The sequence below is a fragment of the Bombina bombina genome, chromosome 7 (genome assembly GCF_027579735.1).
Source record: "Bombina bombina isolate aBomBom1 chromosome 7, aBomBom1.pri, whole genome shotgun sequence".
NCBI lineage: Eukaryota > Metazoa > Chordata > Amphibia > Anura > Bombinatoridae > Bombina > Bombina bombina.
In genome coordinates this window covers 241,633,200-241,654,200 of record NC_069505.1, presented here as the reverse complement: position 1 = coordinate 241,654,200, position 21,001 = coordinate 241,633,200, and the positions used below count along the sequence as shown (strand labels likewise).

General features: G+C 41.2%; 1 protein-coding gene across 1 annotated transcript in view; it reads left to right on the top strand.

Annotated features, from left to right (window-relative positions):
* The first annotated feature begins 429 nt into the window (after positions 1 to 429).
* The window catches only part of FGD5 (FYVE, RhoGEF and PH domain containing 5), a 487,598-nt gene continuing 467,026 nt past the window's right edge, over positions 430 to 21,001 (top strand). Inside the window, exons 1-2 of the mRNA XM_053720678.1 lie at positions 430 to 594; positions 17,804 to 20,627. Coding sequence (XP_053576653.1) covers positions 585 to 594; positions 17,804 to 20,627 — 2,834 coding nt within the window. The 5' untranslated portion in view covers positions 430 to 584. The remainder of the gene's footprint in view (positions 595 to 17,803; positions 20,628 to 21,001) is intronic.

Sequence of the window (21,001 nt, the reverse complement as noted above, 5' to 3'; positions counted from 1 at the left end):
TGTGTACAGAGGCTGGTGTGTGTTGTGTGTACAGATACTGGTGTGTGTTGTGTGTACAGAGGCTGGTGTGTGTTGTGTGTACAGATACTGGTGTGTGTTGTGTGTACAGATACTGGTGTGTGTTGTGTGTACAGAGGCTGGTGTGTGTTGTGTGTACAGATACTGGTGTGTGTTGTGTGTACAGAGGCTGGTGTGTGCTGTGTGTTACAGAGGCTGGTGTGTGCTGTGTGTACAGATACTGGTGTGTGTTGTGTGTACAGAGTCTGGTGTGTGTTGTGTGTACAGAGGCTGGTGTGTGTTGTGTGTACAGATACTGGTGTGTGTTGTGTGTACAGAGGCTGGTGTGTGTGTACAGAGGCAGCGCTGTCTCTTTAAAACCCATCCCCTCCAGCTGCTGCACTCAGTGGTCGTGCAGGATGAGGAGGAAATTCCAGCTCTGAGCTGAGCCCAGAATCACAAGGAGCAGCTGCAGCTTCAGTGCTGGGTCCCCAGTTACTCATGTGCCCATTCAGCTGACACATTGCCCACCCCAGGGACATGCAGGATGGTGTAAGCCAGGGGCACCTGCCTAACTTCCTAGGAAGATGAGCACAGGTAAGTGTCTGTGGGTGGCAGAGGGACAGGGCTGGCTAACGATGACAGAGCGTGTGGAATTGTTAATGTTTATTAGTGGATCCTTGTATAGTGAGTGTGTGATACTGTGTATATAGTGTATGTATGACACTGTATATTGTGTTTGTGACACTGTGTATATAGTGTGTGTGATGCTGTGTATATAGTGTATGACAGTGTGTATATAGTGTGTGTGATGCTGTGTATATAGTGTATGACAGTGTGTATCTAGTGTGTGTGACACTGTGTATATTGTGCATGTGTGACACTGTATATTGTGTAGGTGTTACACTGTGTATATAGTGTATGTGTGACACTGTGTATCTAGTGTGTGTGACACTGTGTATATTGTGCATGTGTGACACTGTATATTGTGTAGGTGTTACACTGTGTATATAGTGTATGTGTGACACTGTGTATCTAGTGTGTGTGACACTGTGTATATTGTGTATGTGTGACACTGTAAATAGTGTGTGTGTGACACTGTGTATATGTGACACTGTTTATATAGTGTGGGACACTGTGTATTGTGGTGTGTAATACTGTGTATATAGTTTGTGTTTGTGTGACACAGTATTTTGTCTGTGACGCTTTGTATATAGTGTGTGTGTGACACAGTATATATAGTGTGTGTATGTGTGGGGCAATGTGTATATAGTGTGTGTGAACACTGTGTATATATAGTGTGTGTGTGAGACATTGTGTATAGTGTGTGTGCGATACTGTGTATAATGTGTGTGTGACACTGTGTATATCTAGTGTGTGTGACACTGTGTATATAGGGCCAGGTTACGAGTTGAGTGCAAAATATCGCTTAGGCTAAAGCAATATTTGCGCTTAACTTAGTAATACCAGCGCACGCTAATGAGTTAGGTCCAAAGTGAGCGCGACCTCGCATTTGCATTGCACGGAAGCATTGCGCTCACGACAGCTTGCTTCCATAGGCTCCAGTGGGTAAGTCGCACAGCAATGGGCAGCGATTTTAAATACAGTATATATGTATATGAATATATACATATATATTTATGTGTTAAAGGGACAGTCTACTACAGAATTTTTATTGTTTAAAAGATAGATACCAGATTTGCACAACCAATAACACGGTTATATTAATTTACTTTTTACCTCTTTGATTACCTTGTATCTAAGCCTCTGTAGACTGCCCCTTTATCTCAGTTCTTTTTTCAGTTTTCTTTTTTCAGACTTGCATTGTACCCAATCAGTGCCCTCTCATAAGTAACTCCACGGGCGAGAGCACAATGTTAACTATATTGCACACATGAACTAACGCCCCCTAGCTGTGAAAAACTGTCAAAATAAATTTAGATAAGAGGTGGCCTTCAAGGGCTTAGAAATTAGAATATGAGCCTACCTAGGTTTAGCTTTCAACTAAGAATACCAAGAGAACAAAGCCCATTTGATGATAAAAGTGAATTTGAAATTTGTTTAAAATTGCTGCCCTATCTGTATAATGTGTGTATATACACATCTTAATACAATAATATGTATGTATATAAGCACATACATATATATTTACAGGGAATACGCAGTGCCGTTTTTAGTAGCACCCCATACTTGTAAAACTACCTAGTGCAGTATTTCTTTATGGGGAAATAATAGACCCTCTATTTTGGGGACATTGTGGGCTCTTTTTGAGAATTAACCAGAGATAAATTAGCGCTCTACTTGTACTACTTGTAATCTAGCCAATAGTGTTTGTGACACTGTGCATACAGTGTGTTTGTGACACTGTGTATATATAGCGTGTGACACTGTGTATATAGTGTGTTTGTGACACTGTGTATATAGTGTGTGTGACACTGTGTATATAGTGTGTTTGTGACACTGTGTATATAGTGTGTTTGTGACACTGTGTATATAGTGTGTGTGACACTGTGTATATAGTGTGTGTGTGACACTGTGTATATAGTGTGTGTGACACTGTGTATATAGTGTGTTTGTGACACTGTGTATATAGTGTGTTTGTGACACTGTGTATATAGTGTGTTTGTGACACTGTGTATATAGTGTGTGTGACACTGTGTATATAGTGTGTTTGTGACACTGTGTATATAGAGTGTGACAATGTGTATATAGTGTGTTTTTGACACTGTGTATACAGTGTGTGTGTTTGTGACACTGTGTATAGAGTGTGTTTGTGACACTGTGTATATAGTGTGTTTGTGACACTGTGTATATAGTGTGTTTGTGACACTGTGTATATAGTGTGTTTGTGACACTGTGTATATAGTATGTGTGACACTGTGTATATAGTGTGTGTGACACTGTATATAGTGTGTGTGACACTGTGTATAGTGTGTGTGTCAGCTCAGTGACACTCTGTATAGTGTGTGTATCAGTGACGCTCTGTATAGTGTGTGTATCAGTGACACTCTGTATAGTGTGTGTATCAGTGACACTCTGTATAGTGTGTGTATCAGTGACACTCTGTATAGTGTGTGTATCAGTGGCAATCTGTATAGTTTGTGTGTGTCAGTGACACTCTGTATAGTGTGTGTATCAGTGACACTCTGTATAGTGTGTGTATCAGTGACACTCTGTATAGTGTGTGTATCAGTGACACTCTGTATAGTGTATGTGTGTGTGTCAGTGACACTCTGTATAGTGTGTGTGTGTCAGTGACACTCTGTATAGTGTGTGTGTCAGTGACACTCTGTATAGTGTATGTGTGTGTCAGTGACACTCTGTATAGTGTATGTGTGTGTCAGTGACACTCTGTATAGTGTGTGTGTGTGTGTGTCAGTGACACTCTGTATAGTTTGCGTGTATCAGTGACACTCTGTATAGTGTATGTGTATGTCAGTGACACTCTGTATAGTGTATGTGTGTGTCAGTGACACTCTGTATAGTGTATGTGTGTGTCAGTGACACTCTGTATAGTGTGTGTGTGTGTGTGTCAGTGACACTCTGTATAGTTTGCGTGTATCAGTGACACTCTGTATAGTGTATGTGTGTATCAGTGACACTCTGTATAGTGTATGTGTGTGTGCGTCAGTGACACTCTGTATAGTTTGTGTGTTTCAGTGACACTCTGTATAGTGTGTGTGTGTGTCAGTGACACTCTGTATAGTGTGTGTCAGTGGCACTCTGTATAGTTTGCGTGTATCAGTGACACTCTGTATAGTGTATGTGTGTATCAGTGACACTCTGTATAGTGTATGTGTGTGTCAGTGACACTCTGAATAGTGTATGTGTGTATCAGTGACACTCTGTATAGTGTATGTGTGTATCAGTGACACTCTGTATAGTGTATGTGTGTATCAGTGACACTCTGTATAGTGTATGTGTGCGTCAGTGACACTGTGTATAGTTTGTGTGTTTCAGTGACACTCTGTATAGTGTGTGTCAGTGACACTCTGTATAGTGTGTGTCAGTGGCACTCTGTATAGTTTGCGTGTATCAGTGACACTCTGTATAGTGTATATGTGTATCAGTGACACTCTGTATAGTGTATGTGTGTATCAGTGACACTCTGTATAGTGTATGTGTGCGTCAGTGACACTCTGTATAGTGTGTGTGTGTGTCAGTGACACTCTGTATAGTTTGTGTGTATCAGTGACACTCTGTATAGTGTATGTGTGTGTCAGTGGCACTCTGTATTGTTTGTGTGTATCAGTGACACTCTGTATAGTGTATGTGTGCATCAGTGACACTCTGTATCGTGTATGTGTGTGTCAGTGACACTCTGTATAGTGTGTGTGTGTGTGTCAGTGACACTCTGTATAGTGTGTGTATCAGTGGCACTCTGTATAGTGTGTGTATCAGTGGCACTCTGTATAGTGTGTGTATCAGTGGCACTCTGTATAGTGTGTGTATCAGTGGCACTCTGTATAGTGTATGTATCAGTGATACTCTGTATAGTGTGTGTATCAGTGGCACTCTGTATAGTGTGTGTATCAGTGGCACTCTGTATAGTGTGTGTATCAGTGGCACTCTGTATAGTGTGTGTATCAGTGGCACTCTGTATAGTGTGTGTATCAGTGGCACTCTGTATAGTGTATGTATCAGTGATACTCTGTATAGTATGTGTGTCAGTGACACTCTGTATAGTGTGTGTGTCAGTGACACTCTGTATAGTGTGTGTGTCAGTGACACTCTGTATAGTGTGTGTATCAGTGATACTCTGTATAGTGTGTGTATCAGTGACACTCTGTAAAGTGTATGTGTGTGTCAGTGACACTGTATAGTGTGTGTGTATCAGTGACACTCTGTATAGTGTATGTGTGTGTCAGTGACACTCTGTATAGTGTGTGTGTGTCAGTGACACTCTGTATAGTGTGTGTGTGAGTGACACTCTGTATAGTGTGTGTGTGTCAATGACACTCTGTATAGTGTGTGTGTGTGTATCAGTGACACTCTGTATAGTGTGTGTGTGTGTGTGTCAGTGACACTCTGTATAGTGTGTGTGTGTGTGTCAGTGACACTCTGTATAGTGTGTGTATCAGTGGCACTCTGTATAGTGTGTGTATCAGTGGCACTCTGTATAGTGTGTGTATCAGTGGCACTCTGTATAGTGTGTGTATCAGTGATACTCTGTATAGTGTGTGTATCAGTGATACTCTGTATAGTATGTGTGTCAGTGACACTCTGTATAGTGTGTGTGTCAGTGACACTCTGTATAGTGTGTGTGTCAGTGACACTCTGTATAGTGTGTGTATCAGTGATCCTCTGTATAGTGTGTGTGTCAGTGATACTCTGTATAGTATGTGTGTCAGTGACACTCTGTATAGTGTGTGTGTCAGTGACACTCTGTATAGTGTGTGTGTCAGTGACACTCTGTATAGTGTGTGTATCAGTGATACTCTGTATAGTGTGTGTATCAGTGACACTCTGTATAGTGTATGTGTGTGTCAGTGACACTGTATAGTGTGTGTGTATCAGTGACACTCTGTATAGTGTATGTGTGTGTCAGTGACACTGTATAGTGTGTGTGTATCAGTGACACTCTGTATAGTGTATGTGTGTGTCAGTGACACTCTGTATAGTGTGTGTGTGTCAGTGACACTCTGTATATAGTGTGTGTGTGTGTGTATCAGTGACACTCTGTATAGTGTATGTGTGTGTCAGTGACACTCTGTATAGTGTGTGTGTGTCAGTGACACTCTGTATAGTGTGTGTGTGTGTGTCAGTCTCTGTATGGGGACACACATCTAGAGGTTAGAGAGGCATAAGGCAAAAGCTCTGTATGTTTGCAGTCACCAGTGCCACTGTCATCTGTCCCCTCTGAACAGTGCTGATTCACAGGCCAGCAGGTGGCAGCAGGGGATGGGGACACTAACTGGTCACTGAGTCTCTAAGACTTGGGTGTGTGTCCGGCAGCAGGATGTGTCTACTGATCCATTCCTTCCTTCCTGCCTTAGCTCTCACACTGTAACCCTTCGGCTTCTAGAGAGGTTAAAGCATGATCACCATATCATCAGACATCCCTGCATGATGTGTATTTATAGGGAACTGTAGAGAGTGTGGAACAAAAACATGGTGTCACTGTATCATCAGACATCCCTGCATGATGTGTACTTATAGGCAACTGTAGAGAGTGTGGAACAAAAACATGGTGTCACTGTATCATCAGACATCCCTGCATGATGTGTATTTATAGATAACTGTAGAGAGTGTAGAACAAAAACATGGTGTCACTGTATCATCAGACATCCCTGCATGATGTGAACTTATAGGCAACTGTAGAGAGTGTGGAACAAAAACATGGTGTTACTGTATCAGACATCCCTGCATGATGTGTACTTATAGGGAACTGTAGAGAGTGTGGAACAAAAACATGGTGTCACTGTATCATCAGACATCCCTGCATGATGTGTATTTATAGGGAACTGTAGAGAGTGTAGAACAAAAACATGGTGTTACTGTATCAGACATCCCTGCATGATGTGTATTTATAGGGAACTGTAGAGAGTGTGGAACAAAAACATGGTGTCACTGTATCATCAGACATCCCTGCATGATGTGAACTTATAGGGGACTGTAGAGAGTGTGGAACAAAAACATGGTGTCACTGTATCATCAGATATTCCTGCATGATGTGTATTTATAGGGAACAGTAGAGAGTGTGGAACAAAAACATGGTGTCACTGTATCATCAGACATCCCTGCATGATGTGTATTATAGGGAACTGTAGAGAGTGTGGAACAAAAACATGGTGCCACCGTATCATCAGACATCCCTGCATGATGTGTACTTATAGGGAACTGTAGAGAGTGTAGAACAAAAACATGGTGCCACTGTATCATCAGATATTCCTGCATGATGTGTATTTATAGGGAACAGTAGAGAGTGTGGAACAAAAACATGGTGTCACTGTATCATCAGACATCCCTGCATGATGTGTATTATAGGGAACGGTAGAGAGTGTGGAATAAAAACATGGTGTTACTGTATTATCAGACATCCCTGCATGATGTGTACTTATAGGCAACTGTAGAGAGTGTGGAACAAAAACATGGTGTCACTGTATCATCAGACATCCCTGCATGATGTGTACTTATAGGCAACTGTAGAGTGTTACCTATGACTCCCCTAGTGACCGTTGTGGCACCCCTGGTAATAGCTATGAAACACCTGAGTGATATCTATGACACCCTTAGTGACAGCTATGGCACTGCTGGTAATGGCTGTTACACACCGTGACCTGAGTGATATCTATAACACCTCATTGACAGCTGTTACAATACTGGTAATGGCTGTGACACACCCAAGTAATATCTATGACACCATTAATGACAGCTGTGACACCCCTGGTAATGGCTGGGGCACACCTGAGTGATATCTATGACTCATTAATGAAAACTGTGACACTTTGGTAATGACTGTGACACATCTGACTGTGACACACCCAAGTAATATCTATGACACCCTAGTGACAGCTGTGACACTCCTAGTAATGGCTGTGACACACTTGTGTGATATCTATGACTCCTTAATGACAGCTGTTACACCTGGTAATGGCTGTGAGACACCTGAGTTATATCTATGACACCCGTAGTGACAGCTGTGACACTCCTGGTAATGGCTGTGACACACCTGAGTGATATCTATGACACCCCTAGTGACAGCTGTGACACTTCTTTTAAGGTCTGTGACACACCTAAGTGATATCTTTGACACCCCTAGTGACAGCTGTGACACTTTCGGTAATGGCTGTGACACACCTTAGTGATATCTATGACTCCTTAATGAAAACTGTGATGCTTTTGGTGGCTGTGACACACCTGAGTGACATTTTTGACACCCTAGTGACAGACACTCCTGGTAATGGTTGTGACGCACCTGAGTTATATTAATGACACCCCTAGTGACAGCTGTGATACTCCTGGTAATGGCTGTGACACATCTGGGTGATATCTATGACACCCCTAGTGACAGCTGTGACACTTCTGGTAATGGCCGTGACACACCTAAGTGATATCTATGACACCCCTAGTGACAGCTGTGACACTCCTAGTAATGTATGTGACACACCTGAGTGATATCTATGACACCCCTAGTGACAGCTGTGACACTTTTGGTAATGACTGTGACACACCTAAGTGATATCTATGACACCTCTAGTGACAGCTGTGACACTTTTGGTAATGGTCATGACACACCTGAGTTATATCAATGACACCCCTAGTGACAGCTGTGACACTCCTGGTAATGGCTGTGACACACCTGAGTGATATCTATGACACCCCTAGTGACAGCTGTGACACTCCTGGTAATGTATGTGACACACCTGAGTGATATCTATGACACCCCTAGTGACAGCTGTGACACTTTTGGTAATGGCTGTGACGCACCTGAGTGATATCTATGACACCCCTAATGACAGCTGTGACACTCCTGTTAATGGCTGTAACACACCTGAGTGATATCTATAACATCCCTAGCGACCGCTGTGACTTCTTAATAATGGCTGTGACACACCTGAGTGATATCTATGACTCCTTAATGAAAACTGTGACACTTTTGGTAATGGCTGTGACACATCTGAGTTATATCAATGACACCCCTAGTGACAGCTGTGACACATCTGAGTGATATCTATGATACCCCTAGTGACAGCTGTGACACTTCTGGTAATGGCTGTGACACACCTAAGTGATATCTATGACACCCCTAGTGACAGCTGTGACACTCCTGGTAATGACTGTGACGCACCTGAGTGACATCTTTGACACCCTAGTGACAGCTGTGACACTCCTGGTAATGTTTGTGATGCACCTGAGTTATATCAATGACACCCCTAGTGACAGCTGTGACACTCCTGGTAATGTACGATTCTCATGACCTGCACCAGTTACATTGCTTATGTCACACATGATTGGACAGAATACCCTTTATATTTCTTACACTCACTTTGGTTAATCAGTCTTGATAAAGGCCTATATAGAGGCCGAAATGCGTCGACTTAACCAAAGTAAGTTCATTACCTATATTTGATTTTATTGTGGGATTATATTTTGCAGTATTGTTAATTTTTTTTCACAGGTTTTTAGGATATTTTTTGCACACATTGTTGGAGACTAATACGAACATTCACGGATCAAAGAATTCACCATCACATTATTCACCACTATCACAATTTTTTTCTCACCTTGGTTTTATAACTTTGCCATCACTCTTTGGATGTTTTATAAGTGAATTTTTACTGATTGTTGAGTTTTCATTTTTTTCCTAATTTTTCCACATTTTTTTTCACTTGTGGGTTCGCCAATTGTCACTCATTTTTATTTCAAACCATCACGGATATTTAGGATATGACTCTATAGGACAATCAATTGGACTTTTCACCCTGTATGGACTTGCTGTTTCAAAAACAGGACAACCATTACCACAAGACATTTTGTACTATATATGTTTTTATTTAGTTTTTATTTGATTTTAGTTATCTATTGTTACATGGATCCATGCTATACACTGTAATTTTTCTTTATATGTATTAAACTATATATTTATGTATACTACACATTAATATATTGATCTAATTTATAACCCCACCACCTCAGCCTTTGTTGGCGCTCACCTCTTCACTACATTAACTATTCATCTTTTGAGTCCACTAGAGGACCTCTTGAGGGGAGCTAGAGGCACTTTGAAATTAGCGCAGGGTCCACTCACCACAATCGTAAGACCGGTGAGGAGGCAACGTACCGGCATGCACCTTGTCAAAAACATCTAGGAACTCTCGGTACTCCTCTGGCAATTGAGATACCGTAGAAGTGCACAAGACTTTAACTGGTTTCCGAAGACAAGTGGAAATACATTGCAGGGACCACGACAAAATTTCGGACCTGCGCCAGTCGAGACTGGGATTGTGCTTTTGGAGCCAGGGATAACCCAGAACAACCGGAAAATGTGGAGAGTTTATCACCTGGAACTGGAGGGTTTCAAAATGGAGAGCCCCAACAGCCATGGACAACGGAGCAGTTTCGTGAGTAACGAGTGCAGGCTGAAGGGGCCTGCCATCAATGGCCTCAATAACATGCGGAACGGACCAAGGCAAAGCAGGAATGGAGTGCTTTGATACAAAAGCACTGTCAATGAAATAGCCCGCAGCACCGGAGTCAAAAAGAGCCTGAGTGACTATGGAGGAGTCCACCCAGGAAAGGACAACCGTGACCAAAGGTTTTTCCTTAAGCGGTTCCGGGGACGAGGATAAACCACCCAAGGTCTTCCCCTGACAGGACCTTAGGTGTGAACGTAGGGCAAGACTTCAAAAGGTGACCCTGTAACCCACAATAGAGGCAGAGCCCCTCCCTCCTCCTAAAGGCCCTCTCCGCCGCGGAGAGACACATGAATCCAAACTGCATCGGCTCAGCAGTACCTGGTGACTCAGGAGCAGGAGGCATGGGAGGAGAGGATGGCATGGGTGGGAATGAACACGTAGGAGACAACGGAACAGGAGGCTTCCACAAGCGCTCCTTGAAAGAGGGCCTCTCTCTGAGTCTGATGTCAATTAGGATAAAAAAAGACACCAATGCCTCGAGATCCTCTGGTAAATCTCTGGCAGCAACTTCGTCTTTAATCGCATCAGAGAGCCCATGAAAGAAGGCGGCAACAAGGGCTTTATTGTTCCAACCTACCTCTGCAGCAAACGTACGGAACACAATAGCATACTGAGCAACAGATCTTGCTGAATGGACATGAGTCGTTTAGCAGCAGAGGAGGAGCGAGCCGGAACATCAAATACCCTTTGAAAGGAGGCCACAAATTCAGGGTAATTTGAAATCACAGGTTTATTAGTCTCCCACAAGGGATTAGCCCAGGCAAGAGCTGTGTCAGAGAGTAACGAGATGAGAAATCCCACCTTAGCTCTGTCAGAGGGAAACGTCTGAGGTAACATCTCAAAATAAATGCCCACCTGGTTCAAAAACCCTCTGCACTGAATAGGATTGCCTCTATATCACTGAGGTAGAGGTGCAGAACTGGACATGCTCCTGGTAGGCATAGGTGCAGCAACGGAAACAGGAGCAGCCATAACTTGTGGGACACTTTGGTCCAAATGTGCAGTGCGAGTCAGCAGGGTTTGCAGGACTAGTGCAAATTGATCCAATGGTGATCCTGTTCATCCATCCTGGAAATGATGGCAGGTAAAGGTGGATTTTTAGCACCATCAGGATTCATGGCCTTTACGTAATGTTAGGGTGCCAGGAATCAGACTGAGACGAGAAGTGCAAAAATAATCACACCTTTATTAATAGCAAAAAATAATAAAAAGTCAAAGCATACTGAACAGAGGCCCTTTAAATAATAAGTGATGACATCACAATTCTGAGACTGCATCCTGTCTCACATGGATGATGCACACCAGTCTGCCCATAAAAGGAAGTGCAGGAGATGAGCAGCATCCCCCACAATGCACCATAGTCAGGAAGAGAGGTGAGTAAAATGGCTGCCAGCAGCACATGGCAAACACAACAGGGAAAAAAACCCTGACAATATCCAAGAGATCTGTATTGTTTATATCCCAGAGATCCTTATTGTTTATATCCCAGAGATTCTTATAGTTTATTTACCAGAGATTCTTATTGTTTATATCCCAGAGATCCTTATTGTTTAATCCCAGAGATCCTAATTGTTTATATCCCAGAGATCCTTATAGTTTATATCCCAGAAATCCTTACTGTTTATATCCCAGAGATCCTTACTGTTTATATCCCAGAGATCCTTATTGTTCATATCCCAGAGATCCTTATTGTTTATACCCCAGAGATCCTTATTGTTTATATCCCAGAGATTGTTACTGCTTATATCCCAGAGATCATTATTGTTTATATCCCAGATATCCTTATTGTTTTTATCCCAGAGATTCTTATTGTTTGTTAGTGATGTCGCGAACCTAAAATTAACAGCGAACGCCAACTTCCGCAAAAGTTCGCGAACGGGTGAACCGGGCGAACCGCCATTGACTTCAATAGGCAGGCGAATTTTAAAATCCACAGGGACTCATTCTGGCCACAAAAGTGATGGAAAAGTTGTTTCAAGGGGACTAACACCTGGACTGTGGCATGCCGGAGGGGGATCCATGGCAAAACTCCCATGGAAAATTACATAGTTGATGCAGAGTCTGTTTTTAATCCATAAAGGGCATAAATCACCTAAAATTCCTAAATTGTTTGGAATAACATGCTTTAAAACATCAGGTATGATGTTGTATCGTTCAGGTAGTATAAGGGTTACGCCCGCTTCACAGTGACAGACCAAACTCCCCGTTTAACGCACCGCAAACAACCGCAAACAGTCCATTTGCACAACCGCAAACTCCCCATTTGCACAAGGTTGGATACCAAGCTAGCCATGTCCCGTTCCTTGTCCTCACTGATGTCACTGCGCGTGCAATCACTTTTTTTTTTTTTTATTTACACTACTGTTATAACAGATATGAGTGGTGGCACTAGTTGGCAAGTGGGCCTGGCACACACGCTGGCAGGCAGGCAACTGCTATTAGATTACACTAGCAGACTGATGTTTCACAGTCAAAAAAGTTTTTTAAAAATTTTTTACACTACTGTTACAACAGATATGAGTGGTGGCACTAGTTGGCAAGTGGGCCTGGCACACACGCTGGCAGGCAGGCAACTGCAATTAGATTACACTAGCAGACTGATGTTTCACAGTCAAAAAAGTTTTTTAAAAAAAATTTACACTACTGTTACAACAGATATGAGTGGTGGCACTAGTTGGCAAGTGGGCCTGGTACACACGCTGGCAGGCAGGCAACTGCAATTAGATTACACTAGCAGACTGATGTTTCACAGTCAAAAAAGTTTTTTTTTTAAATTTACACTACTGTTACAACAGATATGAGTGGTGGCACTAGTTGGCAAGTGGGCCTGGCACACACGCTGCCAGGCAGGCAACTGCTTATAGATTACACTAGCAGACTGATGTTTCACAGTCAAAAAAGTTTTTTTTTTACAAAATTTACACTACTGTTACAACAGATATGAGTGGTGGCACTGCAGGCAGGCAACTGCAATTAGATTACACTAGCAGACTGATGTTTCACAGGCAAAATTACACAGGCAAAAAAAAAAAAAAAAGATGTTCTAGCCCTAAAAAGGGCTTTTTGGGGTGCTGTCTTTACAGCAGAGATCAGATGAGTCCTTCAGGGCTGCAGTGGACACTGAATACACTAGCCTAGCTATCAATTTCCCTATAAAATCAGCAGCAGCTACACTATCCCTCCTCTCACTAAGAATGCAGCATCAGAATGAATCTAAAATGGCTGCTGTCCAGGAGCTAGGAGGGTCTGGGAGGGAGTGTCTGCTGCTGATTGGCTGAAATGTGTCTGCAGACTGTGAGATACAGGGTCAAAGTTTACTCAATGATGACGAATAGGGGGCGGATCGAACATTGCATATGTTCGCCCGCCACGGCGAACGCGAACAAGTTATGTTCGCCGGGAACTATTCGCCGGCAAACTATTTGCGACATCACTATTGTTTGTATCCCAGAGATTCTTATTGTTTATATCCCAGATATCCTTACTGTTTATATCCCAGAGATCCTTATTGTTTATACCCCAGAGAACCTTACTGTTTATATCCCAGAGATCCTTATTGTTTATACCCCAGAGATCCTTATTGTTTATACCCCAGAGATCCTTATTGTTTATACCCCAGAGATCCTTATTGTTTATACCCCAGAGATCCTTATTGTTTATATCCCAGAGATTGTTACTGCTTATATCCCAGAGATCATTATTGTTTATATCCCAGATATCCTTATTGTTTTTATCCTATAGATCATTATTGTTTGTATCCCAGAGATTCTTATTGCTTATATCCCAGAGATAATTATTGTTTATACCCCAGAGATCATTATTGTTTGTATCCCAGAAATTGTTACTGTTTATATCCCAGAGATCATTATTGTTCATATCCCAGAGATCATTTTTGCTTATATCCCAGAGATCCTTATTGTTTGTATCCCAGAGATCTGTATTGTTTATATCCCAATGATCTGTATTGTTTATATCTCGGAGATCCTTACTGTTTATATCCCAGAGATCATTATTGTTTATATTCCAGAGATTCTTATTGTTTTTATCCCAAAGATCCTTATTGTTTATATTCCAAAGATCCTTATTGTTTATATCCCAGAGATGTTTATTGTTTATATCCCAGAGATCCTTATTGTTTATATCCCAGAGATCCTTATTGTTTATTCCCAGAAATCTGTATTTGTTATTTCCCAGAGATCATTATTGTTTATATCCCAGAGATCCTTATAGTTTATATCACAGAGATTCTTATTGTTTATATCACAGAAATTCTTATGGCTAGATTACGAGTTTTGCGGTAAGCTGAAAAAGCAGCGTTAACAGGTCCTAACTCTGCTTTTTCACTACCTCTGCTATTACGAGTCTTGCAGGTTTAGGGGACCGCACACTTCTTTGGCCTTACCGCAAACCTACTTACATAAACTTCTTAAACCCTTTTTTCTATGGGACTTCCATAGCGCTGGTTTTACGAGTCTGTCCTGGGAGGCCAAAAAGTGAGTGGTACAGCCTCTAACTCCAAGATTCCTAACGCATTCTAAAGTCAGTAGTGATGAGTTTTACACTACAACGCTGTAGCATAAAACTCATAACTAAAGTGCTTAAAAGTACACTAACACCCATAAACTACCTGTTAACACCTAAACCGAGGCCCTCCCGCATCGCAAACACTATAATAAAAATTTTAACCCCTAATCTGCCGCTCTGGACATCGCCGCCACTAGAATAAACATTCTAACCCCTAAACCGCCGCACTCCCGCCTCGCAAACACTAGCTAAATATTATTAACCCCTAATCTGCTGTCCCCAATGTCGCTGCCACTATATTAAATGTATTAACCCCTAAATCTAAGTCTAACCCTAACACCCCTAACTTAAATATAATTTAAATAAATCTAAAGAAAATGACTATAATTAACTAAATTATTCCTATTTAAAACTAAATACCTATAAAATAAACCCTAAGCTAGCTGCAATATAACTAATAGTTACATTGTAGCTAGTTTATGGTTTATTTTTATTTTACAGGTAAGTTTGTATTTATTTTAACTAGGTAGAATAGTTATTAAATTGTTATTAACTATTTAATAACTACCTAGCTAAAATAAATACAAATTGACCTGTAAAATAAAACCTAACCTAAGTTACACTAACACCTAACACTACACTACAATTAAATAAATTAACTAAATTAAATACAATTAAATAAATTAACTAAATTAAATACAATTAAATAAATTAAATTAAATTAGCTAAATCACAAAAAAAAAACACTAAATGACAGAAAATAATAAACAAATTACAGAAATTTAAACTAATTACACCTAATCTAATAGCCCTATCAAAATAAAAAAAGCCCCCCAAAATAAAAAAAAACCTAGCCTAAACTAAACTATCAATAGCCCTTAAAAGGGCCTTTTGCGGGGCATTGCCCCAAAGTAATCAGCTCTTTTACCTGTAAAAAAAATACAAACAACCCCCCCAACAGTAAAACCTACCACCCACACAACCAACCACCCAAATAAAATACTAACTAAAAAAAACCTAAGCTCCCCATTGCCCTGAAAAGGGTATTTGGATGGGCATTGCCCTTAAAAGGGCATTTAGCTCTTTTGCAGGCCCAAACCCTAATCTAAAAATAAACCCACCCAATATACCCTTAAAAAAAATCCTAACACTAACCCCCGAAGATTCACTTACCGGGAGAAATCTTAATCCAAGCGGCAAGATGTCCTCAACGATGCCGGCAGAAGTGGTCCTCCAGACAGGCAGAAGTGGTCCTCCATCCTTCCGGCGCGGAGCGGGTCCATCTTCAAGACATCCGACTCGGAGCATCCTCTTCAAACGACGACTTCTTCGTAATGAATATCTCTTTAAGTGACGTCATCCAAGATGGCATCCCTTAGATTCCGATTGGCTTATAGAATTAAGGTAGAAAAAATCCTATTGGCTGATGCAATCAGCCAATAGGATTGAGCTGGCATTCTATTGGCTGTTCCAATCAGCCAATAGAATGCAAGCTCAATCCTATTGGCTGATTGGCTGATAGAATCGGAATCTAAGGGACGCCATCTTGGATGACGTCACTTAAAGAGATATTAATTACGAAGAAGCCGTCGCTTGAAGAGGATGCTCCGCGTCGGATGTCTTGAAGATGGACCCGCTCCGCGCAGGAAAGATGAAGATAGAAGATGCCGTCTGGAGGACCACTTCTGCCGGCTTCGTTGAGGACATCTTGCCGCTTGGATGAAGATTTCTCCTGGTAAGTGAATATTCGGGGGTTAATAACTATTTAATAACTATTCTACGTAGTTAAAATAAATGTCGGGGCGGCAGATTAGGGGTTAATAATTGTAAGAGTAGGAGTGTTTAGACTCAGGGTTTGTTAGGGTGTTAGGTATAAACATAAAATGTGTTTCCCCATATGAATCAATGGGACTGCGTTACTGAGCTTTACCCTGCTTTATTGCAGGTGTTAGACTTTTTCTCAGCCGGCTCTCCCCATTGATGTCTATGGGGAAATCGTGCACGAGCACGTACAACCAGCTCACCGCTGACTTAAGCAGCGCTGGTATTGGAGTGTGGTATGGAGCTCAATTTTGCTCTACGCTCACTTCTTGCCTGTTAACGCCGGGTTTGTAAAAACCCGTAATACCAGCGCTGTAGGTAAGTGAGCGGTGATAAAAAAACTGCTCCTAATCTAATCTGGCCGTTATTGTTTATATCCCAGAGATCCCAGAGATATTTATCATTTTACCACAACCTTTACACTGGACAAACACATTAGCTGTCACCTATGTAGATTACAATATTAAAAACAACATGTCAGAAGTATATAGTATAGAAATGTTCACATAGCCATAGCTTTATGTGACAAATGGGTTTAATTTGTCTTATTCAGTCACTGCTCAGGCGCTGGCACTAACTGCATCGTAAGATCCGAGAGACTTAACAAATGCTTTTCCATCACTGTGCTGAGATGAGTTTGTACTTTACAGACGCAAACACATCAAAACACATATACAAGACCCTGAGACATCTCCCCAGACTGTTTCAGCAGCAGCTGGTCTCACTACATACAACAAAGTTTTGTTAACTCTTATTTAAAACAATCTATTTTTAAGAGAGTTTTTTTTTTTTTTTAAATGTCCCTTTTTACTCTACAATAGCAAACATGGTATAGTGGCTGTCACTGTGGGCTAAATGAGAAAAATGTAATTATGAACAGGAAGTGACTTCACACCCTGCTTATTGTCCTGCTGAACTTCCCGCAAACAATCAGGCTCCAAATCCTCAGTGTTTACTTGGAAAATGAATGATAAGCCCCATCAGAAGAGGAAGGAAGCGTTTCCCTGGATATATCCCTCACAGATTATAAGTATATTGGTGTAATCCCTCTCACACAGGGTGTGGATACTACAGAAGAGGTTAAGAACAACTCCTAACAATAATGATACTAATTAGTAAAGAACATGCAAACACGTTTCATATTCAGGAAATGCATTAGTTATTTATATACTAAGGTCGGAATGCAACATATAATAGAAGGTTGGCCACAAGACTACATTTTTTTGTGCATCTGCCCCATATCTGTGTTTATGCATTAACTGTTTGCCTCTTGTAATATGACAAATCATGTTTTGCTTGCAATAATTATTTTTCTTTTACAGATATCAACAAGCCTGCACTTTCTCCAAAGCCACAAGTTCTGGACAACTTCAGCCCAGTGACCCATCCAAAGAGGTTCTTGTCTCCTCTGATCTCAAGAGCCAGCCATATTCATCATTCAAACTCTATGTCCAGAGGCCCTAAGCCACCCATTGCCCCCAAGCCTGTGCTGTCACCAGTTGCCAAGAGAAAGTCAATAGAAGACTCTAATAATTCCCTCAATAAAAGCACAAATGGGGAGGTGGTTTATCCCATGGAAAACATATATGACGCTGATACTTACAGCCCAGAAGTATATGAAAAGGAGATACTGGACATGACATACACGGACAAATTGTCAGTTCCAGACTCCAATCTAACAGATGAAGAGAGAGCTGACTTGGAATGTGAAGCGTCTATTGAAACATGGGCCTCACCACTAGAAGAGGATCAAACCAGTCATGGAAAGAGTTCTCCTGGGCTGGAGGAGGAAGACAGTGGACATATAGAGAGTACTCCATCAAGAGATTTGGAATCTGCAGAATCCACAGAGGTGGAAGACAGTGATAACACAGATGCTCTGAGCTTAAGATCCTCATCAACTGCAGAGGCGGATACATTGATGCCTCCTCCAGAATGTGACACACTGCACTTTAAAAATGACTTGGGGTATATGGAAGAGGACCTATTTTTGGATAGTAATGAATGTAATATTAAAAATAAAAAAGAGAAAATTGATCTTAAGATTGTGGGACATGGAGATGTTATTTTGACAAATGTGTGCTTTGGAAATAGACCCCATTCTGGTGATACAAATGTTGAAGATGAAAGCTGTGAAAGTTGCTTAGAGACATTTAATGACTCTTCTATGCAAAGCTGCAACGAGTTTAACTTTAAACAAAGAGAGACAGAATCAGTAGATGATCCTGTTTTATCTGATGGTTCTATGTATGGTAAATTATCTGAGACTGAGGCTGTAACGTCAGAATACTTGGAATCTACAACAGAAATTTCTGGGGAGTCTACTAATAATTATGACATTCTACAAAAAGAAATTTTGTGTGTCAGAAATAACAGTTTAGATGACGCTATAAGAGAAGAAATCAGTCTTATCAAAGGATTGGAAGAATATATAGGCAATGAAAAAAATAATGTAATAGGGGAGGAACCAAGGGATATCAACCCTGTTATAAAACAAGAAGCCAAAGAAGTTAGAGATTATGAAAACATGGATGAGAGTTGTCAAATTATTCCTTTTGAAAGTGAAGGTAATGATGACATAACTGAGGCTTTAGTAGAGTTAATGGGAAGAGAAAATTGTTTACATAAAAATCTTTCAGATATTTTTTCAGTACCAGAGTGTGAGCAAAGAGACAATGATAAATATTTCACTGAAGAGAGGCGGGGAAGTGATGTCACACATAAATCACTAGAGGTCACAGCTGTATATGAAACATTCATACATGAAGAAGATGTATCTGGATCTAGTGAGCATGATGTGATTGATGTGGAGGCAGCAGGGATGTCATCAACACATCAGGAAACCAAGGTCAAAGAGCCAGCAGTGGACAATGTGCAAAATATTCCAATTGTTGAAGACTGTTTTGTGCCAAAAGAAGAGGAAGATAACAACCCCTATGTGCTAGAGGACAGTGTGCAATCAAGAAGTGAAAAAATGCCCCATGCAAAAGATTTAAGCCACATTGAGACAGAGGAGGAAGAACTACATTCTTGTTGCTTGAAGGAGCAATGTGGAATTGATGGAGAAAACCATTCACTTTGTTATGATAGAAAAAATATTGTCACAAGGACTAGATCCTATTCTGGAAAAATACATGGAAATGTTCCTGAAACTGTTCCTGAGGAAACTGGAGCTGAGGCTGAATCACTTCTGTTGACTAATGACTCTAAGAAGGACATCATGAGTGAACATCTAGAGGCCAAACCATTAGACTTGGGGAGGGTACTACCAAGAAAGCCAAGTCGGTTTATTTTATACCCTCGTTCATACTCAGTGGAAGGCAGAAATAACACAGCATCTCTTTATATAGAATCAGATGTGTCATCCCCTTATATTATTGCCTCTTCTGGAAGCTTTTCACAGAGAGATCATCATTCCTCCAGTGGAATGTCCACACCTACTTCTGTGGTAGACATCCCTCCACCTTTTGAGCTGGCTAGCATCACAAAAAAGCCAATTACAAAAAGTTCTCCCTCACTTCTGATTGAAAATGAGTCCTCAGAGAAAAACACTAAGAAAAAAAAGTCATCATTCAAGAAGTTCCTAACACTGAAGTTTAAGAAGAAGACAGAGAACAAAGTCCATGTTGATGTCAATGTTTCCTCTTCCAGATCATCTTCAGAGTCAAGCTACCACAGGACATCCAGGCTTTTGGATTTTGATCAAGGGAGTCTGGGGAGCTCTCCCCAGCTTCATAACCGGTCTAGTTTACAATGCTTTCCTGATTCTCCAGCTGCTATGCTTTTCTACAAAGACATGAAGCGAAAGGGGACATCCAGAGCCTTCAGCAGAAGTGTGGCTAGAGTTGAGTCTTTTGAAGATCGTTCAAGACCTCCATTTATTTCTTTGCCTTTAACCAAACCACGGTCCATCTCTTTTCCCAATGCTGACACTTCGGATTATGAGAATATACCAGCTATGAGTTCTGATTATGAAAACATACAGATTCCTCCAACCAGACCTAGCAGGGCTGGGACTTTCACTGAATTTTTTGAAGACCCAAGTAAGGCTTTGTCCTCTGCAAATGAAAATGATGGATATGTGGATATGAGCAGCTTCAATAGCTTTGAGATCAAGCAGCAGACACCTGAACAGGAGACAGAAAGGTAAAGTTATGTATAATGCTTTTTATTGGCCAAAGAGATATTTGCTTGTTAGTTTCCTAAACTGGAATAGCGGAGACCCAGAGAGAGTCTGCATGCTTGCAGGGAATGTCAGAGATAAGGGGTAATGGAACAATGTGTGACAATGACAGAGTTGCCAGAAGTAAGTTTATGAGGTATTCATGTAGGCACCACAACCTTGGGCCCGGAAAGTTAGTTACCCCACACATGCAGTGCATTTTTATATAACGTCTTGTCTTTATGATGGTGGAGAGGCTGTTGAGGCTGGTGATGATGGTGGAGAGGCTGTTGAGGCTGGTGATAATGGTGGAGAGGCTGTTGAGGCTGGTGATAAAGGTGGAAAGGCTGTTAAAGCT